At 55.1% G+C, this 18,972-nt stretch overlaps 1 protein-coding gene and 11 non-coding genes across 12 annotated transcripts; 8 read left to right on the top strand and 4 right to left on the bottom strand.

Annotated features, from left to right (window-relative positions):
• The first annotated feature begins 556 nt into the window (after positions 1–556).
• On the top strand, positions 557–629 carry TRNAR-UCU. The gene has a single exon. It is a non-coding gene; the product is annotated as a tRNA-Arg (tRNA).
• Positions 630–4,220: 3,591 nt separating this feature from the next.
• TRNAS-UGA lies at positions 4,221–4,291 on the bottom strand. The gene has a single exon. It is a non-coding gene; the product is annotated as a tRNA-Ser (tRNA).
• A 325-nt stretch (positions 4,292–4,616) lies between these two features.
• Positions 4,617–5,009, top strand: LOC120375776 (DNA-directed RNA polymerases I, II, and III subunit RPABC2-like). Its single transcript, XM_039496707.1, has one exon. It carries the CDS (start codon positions 4,626–4,628, stop codon positions 5,007–5,009), a length of 384 nt encoding a protein of 127 aa, XP_039352641.1. The 5' UTR covers positions 4,617–4,625.
• A 1,136-nt stretch (positions 5,010–6,145) lies between these two features.
• Positions 6,146–6,219, top strand: TRNAN-GUU. Its single transcript has one exon. It is a non-coding gene; the product is annotated as a tRNA-Asn (tRNA).
• A 773-nt stretch (positions 6,220–6,992) lies between these two features.
• Positions 6,993–7,064, bottom strand: TRNAM-CAU. The gene has a single exon. It is a non-coding gene; the product is annotated as a tRNA-Met (tRNA).
• A 1,586-nt stretch (positions 7,065–8,650) lies between these two features.
• On the top strand, positions 8,651–8,724 carry TRNAN-GUU. The gene has a single exon. It is a non-coding gene; the product is annotated as a tRNA-Asn (tRNA).
• A 2,427-nt stretch (positions 8,725–11,151) lies between these two features.
• On the top strand, positions 11,152–11,225 carry TRNAN-GUU. The gene has a single exon. It is a non-coding gene; the product is annotated as a tRNA-Asn (tRNA).
• A 770-nt stretch (positions 11,226–11,995) lies between these two features.
• Positions 11,996–12,067, bottom strand: TRNAM-CAU. The gene has a single exon. It is a non-coding gene; the product is annotated as a tRNA-Met (tRNA).
• A 1,592-nt stretch (positions 12,068–13,659) lies between these two features.
• Positions 13,660–13,733, top strand: TRNAN-GUU. Its single transcript has one exon. It is a non-coding gene; the product is annotated as a tRNA-Asn (tRNA).
• A 2,430-nt stretch (positions 13,734–16,163) lies between these two features.
• On the top strand, positions 16,164–16,237 carry TRNAN-GUU. Its single transcript has one exon. It is a non-coding gene; the product is annotated as a tRNA-Asn (tRNA).
• Positions 16,238–16,705: 468 nt separating this feature from the next.
• Positions 16,706–16,777, bottom strand: TRNAM-CAU. Its single transcript has one exon. It is a non-coding gene; the product is annotated as a tRNA-Met (tRNA).
• A 1,597-nt stretch (positions 16,778–18,374) lies between these two features.
• TRNAN-GUU lies at positions 18,375–18,448 on the top strand. The gene has a single exon. It is a non-coding gene; the product is annotated as a tRNA-Asn (tRNA).
• Positions 18,449–18,972: the final 524 nt, after the last annotated feature.

Raw genomic sequence — 18,972 nt, 5'->3', positions numbered from 1 at the left:
CATACAATAGGATGAACACACACAGTAGATTATAAGCTTTGTAATGATACCTTACAAGAGACCTTTTGCATGAAGCATAGTCCAGTCACTTTATATTCACACTCATTAGCATACTTTAATAAAATCCTATGGAGTGCAACTTCACAACAGGGAAAGGGTTTTACTGTGGCACCTGGGAACAGTTGAGTTGCATGTTCAGGCTGTGGTATGAGTTCCTCCAGGTTTCTCGTAAGCACACAGGGACCTTCGCGGGTGCTCTCGATACAAGAATGGCCCAGATATGATAAAGTGATGGGGATTGCATTTTCCTTTTTTATTTCTGTATTTCCAATGACATTTCTGTTTGTGATTTCGTTTTGCTTTGTATAACCGTGTTTTCTCCTGGATTTGATATTTAACAAAAAAAAGAATACGGCCTCAGGGCACCAGATGGAGGAGCAGGCGGGGCTAGGACTGCTAAGAGAGCCAGAGTAGCAGGTTTTCTGTATAGTTTCCTGCCCTCATTTTTCTTGACTAGTTTCTCTTCTGTACAAAATTTGCTTTTTGTAGAGTGTGAGCCTGGCTAGCTCAGTTGGCAGAGCATCAGCCTTCTAATTTGAAGAGCCAGGGTTCAAGTCCCTGGTGAGGCAAAGCAACACTTTCCCCCTGTGACATACCCAAAGAGTTTTAGAAGGACTCTCCTTGACTTTAGTTTTTCCTTTTCAGGACATGGCCTTTCCCAGGAAGGGTCCTTTACTGCCTGGGACTGAAGGTGCTACTGCCTCACCTATCCACTGGCTTCACAGTCTGGAGGAAGAAAGGCCTCTGGGCCTGCAGCAAAGTGCTGTGTGCTGACTTTTTCAGCAAATGCAGGGCTGGCCAGAGAGGCATGTTCCCACTGAGACCTCCCTGCCAGAAAAAATTGTCCCCACAGACAGGGGCAGCTCCAGGCCCCGGCACACCAAGCGCGTGCTTGGGGTAGCAAGCCGTGGAGGGGTGCTCTGCCAGTCACCGCGAGGGCGGCAGGCAGGCTGCCTTTGGCGGCCTGCCTGCGAAGGGTCCGCTGGTCCTGCGACTTCGGCGGACCTCCCGCAGGCAAGCTGCCGAAGGCAACCTGTCTGTCATGCTTGGGGCAGCAAAATGCCTAGAGCCGCCCCTGCCCACAGAGTCCTCCCTGCTGGAAGTCTACAGTAATCAACAGGTGCTCTGCTTTGGGGGAAGAGGCAGCGTAGGAGCGGGGCCTTGGGGAGAAGGGGTGGTGCAGGGGCGTGGAGTTGAGTAGCAGGGATGGGGCTACTGTTCGGGCTCTGGTGGCCGCTCCTTTTAGGGAGCCTGCCCCGCTCCTGGTGGGACCACAAGACGTCCCAGAGCAGAGAGGGTGGCCAGCAGAGCAGTGACAGGGGGGAACGGCAAGTGGCCGGCAATGTGGCCAGACAGCGGAGGGAGAAAGGGGCTTTCCCCCCGGGAGGTGAGAGGTGAACTCTGGGTTTTCACTGTCCCAGGACAGCAGCTGTGGGTGAGGTGCAGTGAAGGGAGGGGCACATCCACAGAGCTTCTGGTGTCTGGATTTAAGAGCCCGAGGCAAAAGGCCACTGCCCAGTGCACTGTGGGGGGGGGGGTGTTTTGCTCATAGTGTTGTGTTATGAATCCTGATTGTGGTGTTTTCCCAAGTTAATACAAGGTGATTTTCCTCCTTTAGTTTCTTTTCTACACTCAGTGCGTGTGAGTGGGGAAAGTATCGCCTCTTAGAGGCACCCAGTGGCCAGGGTTAGTTTCCCCAGGTTACTGGGTGGGGGCTTAAGCAGACTGGGTGTTGTATTGTTGAAGAGGAGCCCCAAGCACCCAGACAGGGTGATTTTCCTCCTTTTTATTAAAGTTTCTTTTCTACACTCAGAACAATGTCCGCCTTTTCCAAAGAAGTGCTTGGAGGGGGGTTTCTCATGTTACCATGTGGCCTAATGGATAAGGCATCTGATTTCGCATCAGGCGATTGAGGGTTCAAGTCCCTTCGTGGTTGTAATCATGCAGTTTTACCTTTGGGCTGAAAGTCCTGCTCCCTTCAGGGCTGGAACCTCTTCTTGGCCGCTCAGGCCAATGCTCTGGCTTCAGCTAGAGCCCCGGGAAGGAGTTGGGGGGTGGGTGTCACAAAGGCTGGGGCATGAGCCCCAGGTGTTTCCAGTCTCACCTTTGCCCTTCCTGACTTGCCAAAGAAAGTGCGCGGCTGCCCGGGCTAGTGTGTGCGCCTGTCCCTGTGCTGGAGGGTACTTGCTACACAGCGTCTTTGGAGCCTGGGTGTTTCTCTGCTTCTTGCCAGCTGGGGAAAAGCCTCTTGGGGTAAAATCTCCTGCCCCACTGCAAAAGTGAGCACCTTGAGTGGGACCAGTCAGAGGCCCCACCGATGGGGGCTGGCCCTGCTTTCCTACCATCTTCTGATGTTGGCCACAGAGCATCAGCAGCCGCCCCACATGCTGGTGACCTTCAGTGGGTGTTTGGCATGGCAGGGAGCAGCCTGGCTGGGTGTTTTGGTGCCTGTCTGCTGGCCACACTTAGGCATAGTCCTGACCTCCTCTAGCCCTGTGGCTTTTAAGCCTTCCCTTGGAGCTGTCAGCACCAGCTGCCTCTGCTCTAGGTGCCCAGAGGAGGAGGTGTTGCTGGGTCACTTTTACAGATGCCCCTTCCCTGGTACTGCCCTTGCTCAGCTGCACAGAGGAGCTTCCATCCCCAATCCCTGCCTGTCACTGCCCAGCAGCCCTCTGGCACCATTCCTGAGGGTCACCCTGCCTTGCTCTCTTCCTGCCATGTTGGGAAAGACAGCTCCCATCTCGCCTTGTTAAAGGTCAGGTGGGCCAACTAGGGGCAGAAGCCCCTTCTATGTTTTCCTACTGCAGAGCCCAAGCTCAGGGACTCACCTTGGGTCAGGCACTGCAGTGCTCCCAGAAAACAAGCCACCCCTGTACAAAGAGGGTTGAAAGGGCCTGCCAAAGCCTGGGATTGAACCAGGGACCTTTAGTTTTTCAGTCTAACGCTCTCGTAACTGAGCTACTTTGGCAGCTGCATTGAAGTATTTTGGCCTGTTGCTTCTCTGTCTGGGATATTTTTGTCAGCAGTTGCACACAAAAAGAACAGGAAAACGAACGGCTGCTCCACACCCCCACCAGAGGAACCCGACGCCCTTAGCTGTGGGGAGTAAGAAGTGGCTGTTGGCTGACAGGGCCTGTCCCTGAGCAGCTGGAACAGCAGCTGCCGCCTCCCCCTCGGCTCCAGGCTGTGGGAAATGCTCATTGCCTGGCTGCATGGGCAGATGCTGCTCTGTGCTCTGGAGAGCGTCTGTATTGCTCTGTCAACCCCCCGTCTTCACTGAGCCAGTCTGGTAAGGTCCCAAGTGCCCCCTCCAGCCTGGCAGCTGAGAGTCTGTGCAGACATCAGCCCCCCTGCCAGCCCCACAGGCAGCAGCAGCGCCAGCCCCCCAGCACCACAGGGGCACTCAATGCACTTCCTGTGGGGAAATGGCTCCTTGGCGTCCAGCTGCTAGAGTGAGAGCCAGGAGAGAGCAGTGTCTGGCTCACCGTGGGGGAGAGAAGAGACCTGGTGAGTGCGGATCTCCCTCAGTCTCCCCCGCAATGCTGGTCACTTCTATTGTCACTGTGATAGTCGGTGCTTCCCTTCAGGGCTGGCCCTAGAGGGGTGCAGTCCCCGGAAAAAAAACCCCTTTCCTCCTCCACCCCTTCCCCCAAGCCCCCACCCCAGTCCCATTCCTCTCCCTCCCCCACCTCTTTCCATCTCTGCTCCTCCCCCTCCCTGCCCAGCGCCTCCTGCACTCCACTGAACAGCTGATCACTGGCAAGTGGGAGGTGCTGAAGGGGAAGAGGAGGAGCTTGTCAGCAAGGCCTGTAGTGGGGGGGGGGAGCTGGCTGCCAGTGGGTGCTGAGCACCTATTTTTTCTCTGTTGGTTCTGCAGCCCCGTAGCTCCCATGCAGTCGCTGACTCAGCTCCTTTCACACGCTAGAGAGAGGAGCAGAACCAGGGCTATGGCTGATCTATGGGGCACCAGGTGAGTGGCAGAGGCTTCAGGTGCTGAGAGTTTGCCTGACCCCTCAGGGACACAGTGTGAGGTGGTGTCCCAGGCATCTCTATGAAAGGAGCAGAACAGGATTTACTTGGGGTGGGGAAAGAATTGAGAGTGGCTCAGGGGGTTGTACAGAGGTATTGCCCGGGTGAGAGACTGGCTAAAACACAGGCGTTGCTGTGAGCAGGATTTGAACCTGCCTATTGAATTTCAACTCCAACACCTTAACCACTTGGCCATCACAGCTGTGAGCACAAAATTGCCCCAGTGCCAGAGAAACTGGTAAAGAATCACAATGCCCAGGCATGAAGTCATCTGAGCTACAGAATTCCCACCGCAAACCTGGCTCCCAAAGCACAGGGGGGATTTGGGGTTCATTCTCTTTGCTTAGCCATGTGCAGTCGCACAGCAGGATGCAGCTGGTGGGACAGGGATACTGAATGCTCAAGGGTCAGACCCAGGAAGGTTGAAGCTGCATAAGCTTCTTGCCCTGAAGACAGCCTGCTCAGAGAAAGGAAACTCCCTTAGAGGGGTCTGCGGTTGGGATCGCATCGCAAGAGTCTTGCGCCGGGCCGGCAGCATGTCCGACAACGAGGACAACTTTGATGGTGACGACTTTGACGATGTGGAGGAAGATGAAGGGCTAGATGATTTGGAGAACGCAGAGGAAGAGGGTCAAGAGAATGTAGAAATCCTTCCATCTGGAGAGAGACAGCAGGCAAATCAGAAGCGGATCACAACTCCATACATGACCAAATATGAGCGAGCCAGAGTCCTGGGCACTCGTGCACTCCAGATAGCGATGTGTGCTCCAGTCATGGTAGAGTTGGAAGGAGAGGCAGATCCTCTGCTGATTGCAATGAAAGAACTCAAAGCTCGGAAGATTCCCATAATCATCCGCAGGTACCTGACAGATGGAAGCTATGAAGACTGGGGTGTGGATGAGCTAATTATCACTGACTGACCTGCTTCCTGTCATTGTCCCTGGTTCCTCTTTCACCTGCAGATGCTTTTATTTTTGTTTATATTTGTGTAAATAAAAAATAAACCCCCATTTTTAAGCAAAAAAATTCGGACTGGCTGTGTGTAGCACTTCCACAGCATTGCCTTCTACAGCCCCTGACGCAGCCACTGGCCCGCCGGGGAGAGCTGGACCCAGCAGAGGCCCCGGCGGGGACCAGGCGGCACTTCGGCAAGTGCCCCTGGTGGGGCTGGCAGCCGGGCTCTTAGCACCGAAGAGCCGGGGCTGGCCAGGGGAGTGCGCCAGGCCGGGCAGGTAGGCAGGGGGCGGGACCTGACTGGAGGGCTGGAGCCACGTGAGCAGGTGTGGGAGCAGAGCATTGTGGGAGAGGAAGCAGGAGTAATCAAGTGTATTTTCCTGTTTAGTTTGCATCAAGGACAGAGTAACTGTACCTGGCATTTGAAGCCTGAAAGCTTCACCCTCACCTGAAAAGTACTCACCATTAAGGGGTATGGGTTCCTAACGCCAAAACCTGTGGGGAGATAGGAATGGATGTTTGTTTAGAATCTGCTTGTATGAGTGGGTTCCTGCTGATTATTTTTTTTTTTTTTTTTTTTTTTTTTTTTTTTGCTGTTCCTGCTGTGTAAAGACAAAAGTATTTTGGGATCTCTTAGAATTGTTGTTAGTGCTGCACTGCTGAAATCATTAGTCCTAAGCTTATGCTATGTGATCTCCTTCACGGTATATTTTGGCCCTGGGAGATAAAAGGCTGCTCTGTGTGTGGTGTTAGGGAGTGAGGTAGCAAACATTGATGGCAGAGGTGGTGCATGTGCCACAGAAGTCGTGTGCCCCCCCCGCCCCCGCTCCTGTCCAAGAGTCCAGTATTTGCATAAACCCACAAACTCACCTGTGACTAACAATCTCGCTCTGCTAACTCTTCCAGCAAAACAGACCAAAGAAAGTGTATGCGAGCGCTGTACCACAGCCCCGGTGCTCTTTTCGGTTCCTTCCCACAGAACTTTCCTTCCATAGCAGTCCAGTTCCTTGCTTTTGCTTGGCTAACCACTGTATGCATGTGCTATACCGTACCCTGAGCTGATTCCCGGCTTTTGTGCTCAATACAGCCTTACTCCCTCCATGTCTCTGTGGCGCAATGGGTCAGCGCGTTCGGCTGTTAACCAAAAGAATGGGGGTTCGAGCCCACCCAGGGACGACGCTAAGCCTGTGCTGCTTCCTTGCTTCGCCGAGGCCTGTATGGGGAGCCTCAAAGGTCCCATTTTGCTGCCTCTTGGCCTCAGTGCTTTCAGCTGGTGGTCCAAAGAGCAGGCTGGATGCCATTCAGAAACCCAACTGCCAGCAGCCGTGCCGGAGGCTCAGGCTTAATCCTCAAAGCCGAGCACAAAAACTTTCAGCCGGGAACATTTCGCTCCCTTCCCGCCTCCGCCCAAGCGGCAAGGGAGAAGCGGAGGAGACAGGCCGGCTCAAAGACACCTCCCTCCCACTTCCCTGTACGCTGTGCAAAGCTCTTGGCCCGCCTCATGCCTCGTCAGGAAAGCACGGCCATGCGGCCCAAGCCTGAGTCACGTCCGCGGCCTGGCCCACTCCGCCCCGGCTGACGGCGCACAGAGCCACGCGAGTCAATGGCAGGTCGAGTCGGGAGCCTCGGCTCTTTCCCCTGACAGCCACACACACAGTGCTGCCTAGCGCCCCCAGAGCCTCCCTCGTGTTCTCCCGCAGCAGCCGCCTGCCGGTGTGGGTGGGAAAAGGGGACCAGGAAGCACTGCAGCCTCATTCCGGGACAGGAGGCCCTCGCCACGCCCAGGCCTGCCTCTTGCCTTCAGCCCAGGCAGCCAGAGGTGCCAGGGAGCTCCCTGGCAGGCCGCCGCTTTGCCTCAGCCACCTCTTGCCTCATGGCCTAGGCTCTTGGGGCTCTGCTGGTCACCGGCTCGCTTGAAGGCCCAGAGGAAAGAAACAAGCGCCGCAGCGTAGCAGAGGATGGTTTCGATCCATCGACCTCTGGGTTATGGGCCCAGCACGCTCCCGCTGCGCCACTCTGCTGCTTCTTCACACTCTCCCCCTGTCACCTAGCTGCCACTATCCGGATTAGTGCCTTACATGCCCTCGCTCTGGCAGGCAGATGCGCTGGCTGCTAGGCAGCTGCCCTGGTCACAGGATTTTACAGCTAGCTTCTACAGGGTAAAAGGATCTATTTGGGGTTTGACCCCATTGGGAGCTGGGTAGCTGAGTGCCAGAGACGGGAGCACTTCTTAAACTGTTTTCAGTTACGCTTGTGGGGACGAGGTCAGCCTTGGATCCGTGTCTGCAGCAGGCAAGCACCTCTGGCTCAATCGCCCCCGCCCGTATTAGCAGACTAAAGCGGAGCGAACGCACACGCCTTGCAAAGGAAGAGGAGCCGGGATCTCGAACAAAAGTCAGCATTTTATTAAGATGAGGTTCAAAGAAAAAAAGTGTACGGTACAGAGTTTTGGCGTAGAAGTTTCTGGTGCTCAGGGAACAACGTACAGCTTACCCAAGGGTGCAAAGTTCGGTTTAAAATGGGGTGGCGTAAGGAATACATAATCTGCAATAGCCCTGAGGGGGGGTAAAAGGTTAACGTACAGACACTGAGTTAGGAGGGCATGTTGTCCATATGAGGGCTACGTTCGGGTGTGGAGTATAACGAGCGGTTACGACGATGAGGATGGATTGACCCGCGTTAGGTGAGTTTTAACGTTCGGTGTTTTGGAATCTTTGCCACAATCTAGCTGAAGCAGGGTCAGTATGAAGTCTACCCTGCCATCTGTTGGTGATCTGTCGTCAAGGCCTTTTGGGGCTGATGTCATTTGCATGGTTACACCCACCCCGGATTGCATGATGGGAGTGCTTGTCCAAACGGTCATTTCAGCTGCTGGGATCCCCAGTGTCTTTGTTATTGGGGCAGGAGTAATCCAGTGTATTTTCCTGTTGGTTTTGGATCAAGGACAGAGTAACTGTACCTGGCCTTTGAGGCCTGAGAGCGTCACCCTCGCCTGAAAAGTACTCACCATTAAGGGGTATGGGTTCCTAAGGGCAGCGCGTGGAGGGAGGTAGAAATGGATGTTTGTTGGTCTCTCGCAGGTGCTGCTGATGTCCTTTCTGCTGTCCCTGGTGTGGAAAGACAGAGGCAGAGGCGGTTTTGAATCTCTTCAAATTGTTGTGAGTGCTGCAGTTGCTCACCCTAAGCTTATGCTGTTAGATCTTAGATCTCTTTCACGGTGTATTTTGGTCCTGAGAGCTAAAAGGTGTGTTGTTAGGGAGTGAGGTAGCAGACGTTAGTTGCAGAGGTGGTGCATGTGCCACAGAAGTCGTGTTGATCCCCCCCGCCCCTGCTCCTGTCCAAGAGTCCAGTATTTGCATAAACCCACCCACTCACCTGTGACTAACAATCTCGCTCTGCTAACTCTTCCAGCAAAACAGACCAAAGAAAGTGTATGCGAGCGCTGTACCACAGCCCTGGTGCTCTTTTCGGTTCCTTCCCACAGACGTTTCCTTCCATAGCAATCCAGTTCCTTGCTTTTGCTTGGCTAACCACTGTAGGCATGTGCTATACCGTACCCTGAGCTGATTCCCGGCTTTTGTGCTCAATACAGCCTTGCCCCCTCCATGTCTCTGTGGCGCAATGGGTCAGCGCGTTCGGCTGTTAACCGAAAGGATGGTGGTTCGAGCCCACCCAGGGACGGCGCTAAGCCCCTGCTACTGCCTTGCTTTCCCGAGGCCTGTATGGGGAGCCTCAAAGGTCCCATTTTGCTACCTCTTGGCCTCAGAGCTTTCAGCTGGTGGTCCAAAGAGCAGGCTGGATGCCATTCAGAAACCCATCTGCCAGCAGCCGTGCCGGAGGCTCAGGCTTAATCCTCAAAGCCGAGCACAAAAACTTTCAGCCGGGAACATTTCGCTCCCTTCCCGCCTCCGCCCAAGCGGCAAGGGAGAAGCGGAGGAGACAGGCCGGCTCAAAGACACCTCCCTCCCACTTCCCTGTACGCTGTGCAAAGCTCTTGGCCTGCCTCATGCCTCATCAGGAAAGCACGGCCATGCGGCCCAAGCCTGAGTCACGTCCGCGGCCTGGCCCACCCCGCCCCGGCTGACGGCGCGCAGAGCCACGCGAGTCAATGGCAGGTCGAGTCGGAGCCTCGGCTCTTTCCCCTGACAGCCACACACACAGCGCTGCCTAGCGCCCCCAGAGCCTCCCTCGTGTTCTCCCGCAGCAGCCGCCTGCCGGTGTGGGTGGGAAAAGGGGACCAGGAAGCACTGCAGCCTCATTCCGGGACAGGAGGCCCTCGCCACGCCCAGGCCTGCCTCTTGCCTTCAGCCCAGGCAGCCAGAGGTGCCAGGGAGCTCCCTGGCAGGCCGCCGCTTTGCCTCAGCCACCTCTTGCCTCATGGCCTAGGCTCTTGGGGCTCTGCTGGTCACCGGCTCGCTTGAAGGCCCAGAGGAAAGAAACAAGCGCACGCGTAGCAGAGGATGGTTTCGATCCATCGACCTCTGGGTTATGGGCCCAGCACGCTCCGCTGCGCCACTCTGCTGCTTCTTCACACTCTCCCCCTGTCACCTAGCTGCCACTATCCGGATTAGTGCCTTACATGCCCTCGCTCTGGCAGGCAGATGCGCTGGCTGCTAGGCAGCTGCCCTGGTCACAGGATTTTACAGCTAGCTTCTACAGGGTAAAAAGGATCTATTTGGGGTTTGACCCCATTGGGAGCTGGGTAGCTGAGTGCCAGAGACGGGAGCACTTCTTAAACTGTTTTCAGTTACGCTTGTGGGGGACGAGGGTCAGCCTTGGATCCGTGTCTGCAGCAGGCAAGCACCTCTGGCTCAATCGCCCCCGCCGTATTAGCAGACTAAAGCGGAGCGAACGCACACGCCTTGCAAAGGAAGAGGAGCCGGGATCTCGAACAAAAGTCAGCATTTTATTAAGATGAGGTTCAAAGAAAAAAAGTGTACGGTACAGAGTTTTGGCGTAGAAGTTTCTGGTGCTCAGGGAACAACGTACAGCTTACCCAAGGGTGCAAAGTTCGGTTTAAAATGGGGTGGCGTAAGGAATACATAATCAGAAATAGCCCTGAGGGGTAAAAGGTTAACGTACAGACACTGAGTTAGGAGGGCATGTTGTCCATATGAGGGCTACGTTCGGGTGTGGAGTATAACGAGCGGTTCTGACGATGAGGATGGATTGACCCGCGTTAGGTGAGTTTTAACGTTCGGTGTTTTGGAATCTTTGCCACAATCTAGTTGAAGCAGGGTCAGTATGAAGTCTACACTGCCATCTGTTGGTGATCTGTCGTCAAGGCCTTTTGGGGCTGATGTCATTTGCATGGTTACACCCACCCCGGATTGCATGATGGGAGTGCTTGTCCAAACGGTCATTTCAGCTGCTGCGGGATCCCCAGTGTCTTTGTTATTGGGGCAGGAGTAATCCAGTGTATTTTCCTGTTGGTTTTGGATCAAGGACAGAGTAACTGTACCTGGCCTTTGAGGCCTGAGAGCGTCACCCTCGCCTGAAAAGTACTCACCATTAAGGGGTATGGGTTCCTAACGGCAGCGTGGAGGAGGAGGTAGAAATGGATGTTTGTTGGTCTCTCGCAGGTGCTGCTGATGTCCTTTCTGCTGTCCCTGGTGTGGAAAGACAGAGGCAGAGGCGGTTTTGAATCTCTTCAAATTGTTGTGAGTGCTGCAGTTGCTCACCCTAAGCTTATGCCGTTAGATCTTAGATCTCTTTCACGGTGTATTTTGGTCCTGAGAGCTAAAAGGTGTGTTGTTAGGGAGTGAGGTAGCAGACGTTAGTTGCAGAGGTGGTGCATGTGCCACAGAAGTCGTGTTGATCCCCCCCGCCCCTGCTCCTGTCCAAGAGTCCAGTATTTGCATAAACCCACCCACTCACCTGTGACTAACAATCTCGCTCTGCTAACTCTTCCAGCAAAACAGACCACAGAAAGTGTATGCAGCGCTGTACCACAGCCCCGGTGCTCTTTTCGGTTCCTTCCCACAGAACTTTCCTTCCATAGCAATCCAGTTCGTTGCTTTTGCTTGGCTAACCACTGTAGGCATGTGCTATACCGTACCCTGAGCTGATTCCCGGCTTTTGTGCTCAATACAGCCTTGCCCCCTCCATGTCTCTGTGGCGCAATGGGTCAGCGCGTTCGGCTGTTAACCGAAAGGATGGTGGTTCGAGCCCACCCAGGGATGGCGCTAAGCCCCTGCTACTGCCTTGCTTTCCCGAGGCCTGTATGGGGAGCCTCAAAGGTCCCATTTTGCTACCTCTTGGCCTCAGAGCTTTCAGCTGGTGGTCCAAAGAGCAGGCTGGATGCCATTCAGAAACCCATCTGCCAGCAGCCGTGCCGGAGGCTCAGGCTTAATCCTCAAAGCCGAGCACAAAAACTTTCAGCCGGGAACATTTCGCTCCCTTCCCGCCTCCGCCCAAGCGGCAAGGGAGAAGCGGAGGAGACAGGCCGGCTCAAAGACACCTCCCTCCCACTTCCCTGTACGCTGTGCAAAGCTCTTGGCCCGCCTCATGCCTCGTCAGGAAAGCACGGCCATGCGGCCCAAGCCTGAGTCACGTCCGCGGCCTGGCCCACTCCGCCCCGGCTGACGGCGCACAGAGCCACGCGAGTCAATGGCAGGTCGAGTCGGGAGCCTCGGCTCTTTCCCCTGACAGCCACACACACAGCGCTGCCTAGCGCCCCCAGAGCCTCCCTCATGTTCTCCCGCAGCCGCCTGCCGGTGTGGGTGGGAAAAGGGGACCAGGAAGCACTGCAGCCTCATTCCAGGACAGGAGGCCCTCGCCACGCCCAGGCCTGCCTCTTGCCTTCAGCCCAGGCAGCCAGAGGTGCCAGGGAGGTCCCTGGCAGGCCGCCGCTTTGCCTCAGCCACCTCTTGCCTCATGGCCTAGGCTCTTGGGGCTCTGCTGGTCACCGGCTCGCTTGAAGGCCCAGAGGGAAAAGAAACAAGCGCACGCGTAGCAGAGGATGGTTTCGATCCATCGACCTCTGGGTTATGGGCCCAGCACGCTCCCGCTGCGCCACTCTGCTGCTTCTTCACACTCTCCCCCTGTCACCTAGCTGCCACTATCCGGATTAGTGCCTTACATGCCCTCGCTCTGGCAGGCAGATGCGCTGGCTGCTAGGCAGCTGCCCTGGTCACAGGATTTTACAGCTAGCTTCTACAGGGTAAAAAGGATCTATTTGGGGTTTGGACCCCATTGGGAGCTGGGTAGCTGAGTGCCAGAGACGGGAGCACTTCTTAAACTGTGTTCAGTTACGCTTGTGGGGGACGAGGGTCAGCCTTGGATCCGTGTCTGCAGCAGGCAAGCACCTCTGGCTCAATCGCCCCCCGCCGTATTAGCAGACTAAAACGCGGAGCGAACGCACACGCCTTGCAAAGGAAGAGGAGCCGGGATCTCGAACAAAAGTCAGCATTTTATTAAGATGAGGTTCAAAGACAAAAAATACGGTACAGAGTTTTGGCGTAGAAGTTTCTGGTGCTCAGGAACAACGTACAGCTTACCCAAGGGGTGCAAAGTTCGGTGTAAAAAGGGGTGGCGTAAGGAATACATAATCTGCAATAGCCCTGAGGGGGTGTCAAAGGTTAACGTACAGACACTGAGTTAGGAGGGCATGTTGTCCATATGAGGGCTACGTTCGGGTGTGGAGTATAACGAGCGGTTACGACGATGAGGATGGATTGACCCGCGTTAGGTGAGTTTTAACGTTCGGTGTTTTGGAATCTTTGCCACAATCTAGTTGAAGCAGGGTCAGTATGAAGTCTACCCTGCCATCTGTTGGTGATCTGTCGTCAAGGCCTTTTGGGGCTGATGTCATTTGCATGGTTACACCCACCCCGGATTGCATGATGGGAGTGCTTGTCCAAACGGTCATTTCAGCTGCTGCGGGATCCCCAGTGTCTTTGTTATTGGGGCAGGAGTAATACAGTGTATTTTCCTGTTGGTTTTGGATCAAGGACAGAGTAACTGTACCTGGCCTTTGAGGCCTGAGAGCGTCACCCTCGCCTGAAAAGTACTCACCATTAAGGGGTAGGGGTTCCTAACGGCAGCGCGTGGAGGGAGGTAGAAATGGATGTTTGTTGGTCACTCGCAGGTGCTGCTGATGTCCTTTCTGCTGTCCCTGGTGTGGAAAGACAGAGGCAGAGGCGGTTTTGAATCTCTTCAAATTGTTGTGAGTGCTGCAGTTGCTCACCCTAAGCTTATGCCGTTAGATCTTAGATCTCTTTCATGGTGTATTTTGGTCCTGAGAGCTAAAAGGTGTGTTGTTAGGGAGTGAGGTAGCAGACGTTAGTTGCAGAGGTGGTGCATGTGCCACAGAAGTCGTGTTGATCCCCCCCGCCCCTGCTCCTGTCCAAGAGTCCAGTATTTGCATAAACCCACCCACTCACCTGTGACTAACAATCTCGCTCTGCTAACTCTTCCAGCAAAACAGACCAAAGAAAGTGTATGCGAGCGCTGTACCACAGCCCCGGTGCTCTTTTCGGTTCCTTCCCACAGAACTTTCCTTCCATAGCAATCCAGTTCGTTGCTTTTGCTTGGCTAACCACTGTAGGCATGTGCTATACCGTACCCTGAGCTGATTCCCGGCTTTTGTGCTCAATACAGCCTTGCCCCCTCCATGTCTCTGTGGCGCAATGGGTCAGCGCGTTCGGCTGTTAACCGAAAGGATGGTGGTTCGAGCCCACCCAGGGACGGCGCTAAGCCCCTGCTACTGCCTTGCTTTCCCGAGGCCTGTATGGGGAGCCTCAAAGGTCCCATTTTGCTACCTCTTGGCCTCAGAGCTTTCAGCTGGTGGTCCAAAGAGCAGGCTGGATGCCATTCAGAAACCCATCTGCCAGCAGCCGTGCCGGAGGCTCAGGCTTAATCCTCAAAGCCGAGCACAAAAACTTTCAGCCGGGAACATTTCGCTCCCTTCCCGCCTCCGCCCAAGCGGCAAGGGAGAAGCGGAGGAGACAGGCCGGCTCAAAGACACCTCCCTCCCACTTCCCTGTACGCTGTGCAAAGCTCTTGGCCTGCCTCATGCCTCATCAGGAAAGCACGGCCATGCGGCCCAAGCCTGAGTCACGTCCGCGGCCTGGCCCACTCCGCCCCGGCTGACGGCGCGCAGAGCCACGCGAGTCAATGGCAGGTCGAGTCGGGAGCCTCGGCTCTTTCCCCTGACAGCCACACACACAGCGCTGCCTAGCGCCCCCAGAGCCTCCCTCGTGTTCTCCCGCAGCAGCCGCCTGCCGGTGTGGGTGGGAAAAGGGGACCAGGAAGCACTGCAGCCTCATTCCGGGACAGGAGGCCCTCGCCACGCCCAGGCCTGCCTCTTGCCTTCAGCCCAGGCAGCCAGAGGTGCCAGGGAGCTCCCTGGCAGGCCGCCGCTTTGACTCAGCCACCTCTTGCCTCATGGCCTAGGCTCTTGGGGCTCTGCTGGTCACCGGCTCGCTTGAAGGCCCAGAGGGAAAAGAAACAAGCGCACGCGTAGCAGAGGATGGCTTCGATCCATCGACCTCTGGGTTATGGGCCCAGCACGCTCCCGCTGCGCCACTCTGCTGCTTCTTCACACTCTCCCCCTGTCACCTAGCTGCCACTATCCGGATTAGTGCCTTACATGCCCTCGCTCTGGCAGGCAGATGCGCTGGCTGCTAGGCAGCTGCCCTGGTCACAGGATTTTACAGCTAGCTTCTACAGGGTAAAAGGATCTATTTGGTGTTTGGACCCCATTGGGAGCTGGGTAGCTGAGTGCCAGAGACGGGAGCACTTCTTAAACTGTTTTCAGTTACGCTTGTGGGGACGAGGTCAGCCTTGGATCCGTGTCTGCAGCAGGCAAGCACCTCTGGCTCAATCGCCCCGCCGTATTAGCAGACTAAAACGCGGAGCGAACGCACCCGCCTTGCAAAGGAAGAGGAGCCGGGATCTCGAACAAAAGTCAGCATTTTATTAAGATGAGGTTCAAAGAAAAAAAAAAGTGTACGGTACAGAGTTTTGGCGTAGAAGTTTCTGGTGCTCAGGGAACAACGTACAGCTTACCCAAGGGTGCAAAGTTCGGTTTAAAATGGGGTGGCGTAAGGAATACATAATCTGCAATAGCCCTGAGGGGGTAAAGGTTAACGTACAGACACTGAGTTAGGAGGGCATGTTGTCCATATGAGGGCTACGTTCGGGTGTGGAGTATAACGATGGTTCTGACGATGAGGATGGATTGACCCGCGTTAGGTGAGTTTTAACGTTCGGTGTTTTGGAATCTTTGCCACAATCTAGTTGAAGCAGGGTCAGTATGAAGTCTACCCTGCCATCTGTTGGTGATCTGTCGTCAAGGCCTTTTGGGGCTGATGTCATTTGCATGGTTACACCCACCCGGATTGCATGATGGGAGTGCTTGTCCAAACGGTCATTTCAGCTGCTGCGGGATCCCCAGTGTCTTTGTTATTGGGGCAGGAGTAATCCAGTGTATTTTCCTGTTGGTTTTGGATCAAGGACAGAGTAACTGTACCTGGCCTTTGAGGCCTGAGAGCGTCACCCTCGCCTGAAAAGTACTCACCATTAAGGGGTAGGGGTTCCTAACGGCAGCGTGGGGGGAGGTAGAAATGGATGTTTGTTGGTCTCTCGCAGGTGCTGCTGATGTCCTTTCTGCTGTCCCTGGTGTGGAAAGACAGAGGCAGAGGCGGTTTTGAATCTCTTCAAATTGTTGTGAGTGCTGCAGTTGCTCACCCTAAGCTTATGCCGTTAGATCTTAGATCTCTTTCACGGTGTATTTTGGTCCTGAGAGCTAAAAGGTGTGTTGTTAGGGAGTGAGGTAGCAGACGTTAGTTGCAGAGGTGGTGCATGTGCCACAGAAGTCGTGTTGATCCCCCCCGCCCCTGCTCCTGTCCAAGAGTCCAGTATTTGCATAAACCCACCCACTCACCTGTGACTAACAATCTCGCTCTGCTAACTCTTCCAGCAAAACAGACCAAAGAAAGTGTATGCGAGCGCTGTACCACAGCCCCGGTGCTCTTTTCGGTTCCTTCCCACAGAACTTTCCTTCCATAGCAATCCAGTTCGTTGCTTTTGCTTGGCTAACCACTGTAGGCATGTGCTATACCGTACCCTGAGCTGATTCCCGGCTTTTGTGCTCAATACAGCCTTGCCCCCTCCATGTCTCTGTGGCGCAATGGGTCAGCGCGTTCGGCTGTTAACCGAAAGGATGGTGGTTCGAGCCCACCCAGGGACGGCGCTAAGCCCCTGCTACTGCCTTGCTTTCCCGAGGCCTGTATGGGGAGCCTCAAAGGTCCCATTTTGCTACCTCATTCCGGGACAGGAGGCCCTCGCCACCCCCAGGCCTGCCTCTTGCCTTCAGCCCAGGCAGCCAGAGGTGCCAGGGAGCTCCCTGGCAGGCCGCCGCTTTGCCTCAGCCACCTCTTGCCTCATGGCCTAGGCTCTTGGGGCTCTGCTGGTCACCGGCTCGCTTGAAGGCCCAGAGGGAAAAGAAACAAGCTCACGCGTAGCAGAGGATGGTTTCGATCCATCGACCTCGCCACGCCTAGGCCTGCCTCTTGCCTTCAGCCCAGGCAGCCAGAGAGCTCCCTGGCAGGCCGCCGCTTTGCCTCAGCCACCTCTTGCCTCATGGCCTAGGCTCTTGGGGCTCTGCTGGTCACCGGCTCGCTTGAAGGCCCAGAGGGAATAGAAACAAGCGCACGCGTAGCAGAGGATGGTTTCGATCCATCGACCTCTGGGTTATGGGCCCAGCACGCTCCCGCTGCGCCACTCTGCTGCTTCTTCATACTCTCCCCCTGTCACCTAGCTGCCACTATCCGGATTAGTGCCTTACATGCCCTCGCTCTGGCAGGCAGATGCGCTGGCTGCTAGGCAGCTGCCCTGGTCACAGGATTTTACAGCTAGCTTCTACAGGGTAAAAAGGATCTATTTGGGGTTTGGACCCCATTGGGAGCTGGGTAGCTGAGTGCCAGAGACGGGAGCACTTCTTAAACTGTTTTCAGTTACGCTTGTGGGGGACGAGGGTCAGCCTTGGATCCGTGTCTGCAGCAGGCAAGCACCGCTGGCTCAATCGCCCCCCGCCGTATTAGCAGACTAAAACGCGGAGCGAACGCACACGCCTTGCAAAGGAAGAGGAGCCGGGATCTCGAACAAAAGTCAGCATTTTATTAAGATGAGGTTCAAAGAAAAAAAAAGTGTACGGTACAGAGTTTTGGCGTAGAAGTTTCTGGTGCTCAGGGAACAACGTACAGCTTACCCAAGGGGTGCAAAGTTCGGTTTAAAATGGGGTGGCGTAAGGAATACATAATCTGCAATAGTCCTGAGGGGGGGTAAAAGGTTAACGTACAGACACTGAGTTAGGAGGGCATGTTGTCCATATGAGGGCTACGTTCGGGTGTGGAGTATAACGAGCGGTTACGACGATGAGGATGGATTGACCCGCGTTAGGTGAGGTTTAACGTTCGGTGTTTTGGAATCTTTGCCACAATCTAGTTGAAGCAGGGTCAGTATGAAGTCTACCCTGCCATCTGTTGGTGATCTGTCGTCAAGGCCTTTTGGGGCTGATGTCATTTGAATGGTTACACCCACCCCGGATTGCATGATGGGAGTGCTTGTCCAAACGGTCATTTCAGCTGCTGCGGGATCCCCAGTGTCTTTGTTATTGGGGCAGGAGTAATCCAGTGTATTTTCCTGTTGGTTTTGGATCAAGGACAGAGTAACTGTACCTGGCCTTTGAGGCCTGAGAGCGTCACCCTCGCCTGAAAAGTACTCACCATTAAGGGGTAGGGGTTCCTAACGGCAGCGCGTGGAGGGAGGTAGAAATGGATGTTTGTTGGTCTCTTGCAGGTGCTGCTGATGTCCTTTCTGCTGTTCCTGGTGTGGAAAGGCAGAGGCAGAGGCGGTTTTGAATCTCTTCAAATTGTTGTGAGTGCTGCAGTTGCTCACCCTAAGCTTATGCCGTTAGATCTTAGATCTCTTTCACGGTGTATTTTGGTCCTGAGAGCTAAAAGGTGTGTTGTTAGGGAGTGAGGTAGCAGACGTTAGTTGCAGAGGTGGTGCATGTGCCACAGAAGTCGTGTTGATCCCCCCTGCCCCTGCTCCTGTCCAAGAGTCCAGTATTTGCATAAACCCACCCACTCACCTGTGACTAACAATCTCGCTCTGCTAACTCTTCCAGCAAAACAGACCAAAGAAAGTGTATGCGAGCGCTGTACCACAGCCCCGGTGCTCTTTTCGGTTCCTTCCCACAGAACTTTCCTTCCATAGCAATCCAGTTCCTTGCTTTTGCTTGGCTAACCACTGTAGGCATGTGCTATACCGTACCCTGAGCTGATTCCCGGCTTTTGTGCTCAATACAGCCTTGCCCCTTCCATGTCTCTGTGGCGCAATGGGTCAGCGCATTCGGCTGTTAACCGAAAGGATGGTGGTTCGAGCCCACCCAGGGACGGCGCTAAGCCCCTGCTACTGCCTTGCTTTCCCGAGGCCTGTATGGGGAGCCTCAAAGGTCCCATTTTGCTACCTCTTGGCCTCAGAGCTTTCAGCTGGTGGTCCAAAGAGCAGGCTGGATGCCATTCAGAAACCCATCTGCCAGCAGCCGTGCCGGAGGCTCAGGCTTAATCCTCAAAGCCGAGCACAAAAACTTTCAGCTGGGAACATTTCGCTCCCTTCCCGCCTCCGCCCAAGCGGCAAGGGAGAAGCGGAGGAGACAGGCCGGCTCAAAGACACCTCCCTCCCACTTCCCTGTACGCTGTGCAAAGCTCTTGGCCTGCCTCATGCCTCATCAGGAAAGCACGGCCATGCGGCCCAAGCCTGAGTCACGTCCGCGGCCTGGCCCACTCCGCCCCGGCTGACGGCGCGCAGAGCCACGCGAGTCAATGGCAGGTCGAGTCGGGAGCCTCGGCTCTTTCCCTGACAGCCACACACACAGCGCTGCCTAGCGCCCCCAGAGCCTCCCTCGTGTTCTCCCGCAGC

This window comes from Mauremys reevesii, linkage group 12 (genome assembly GCF_016161935.1).
Source record: "Mauremys reevesii isolate NIE-2019 linkage group 12, ASM1616193v1, whole genome shotgun sequence".
NCBI lineage: Eukaryota > Metazoa > Chordata > Testudines > Geoemydidae > Mauremys > Mauremys reevesii.
This window is presented reverse-complemented; position numbering and strand designations above follow the sequence as displayed.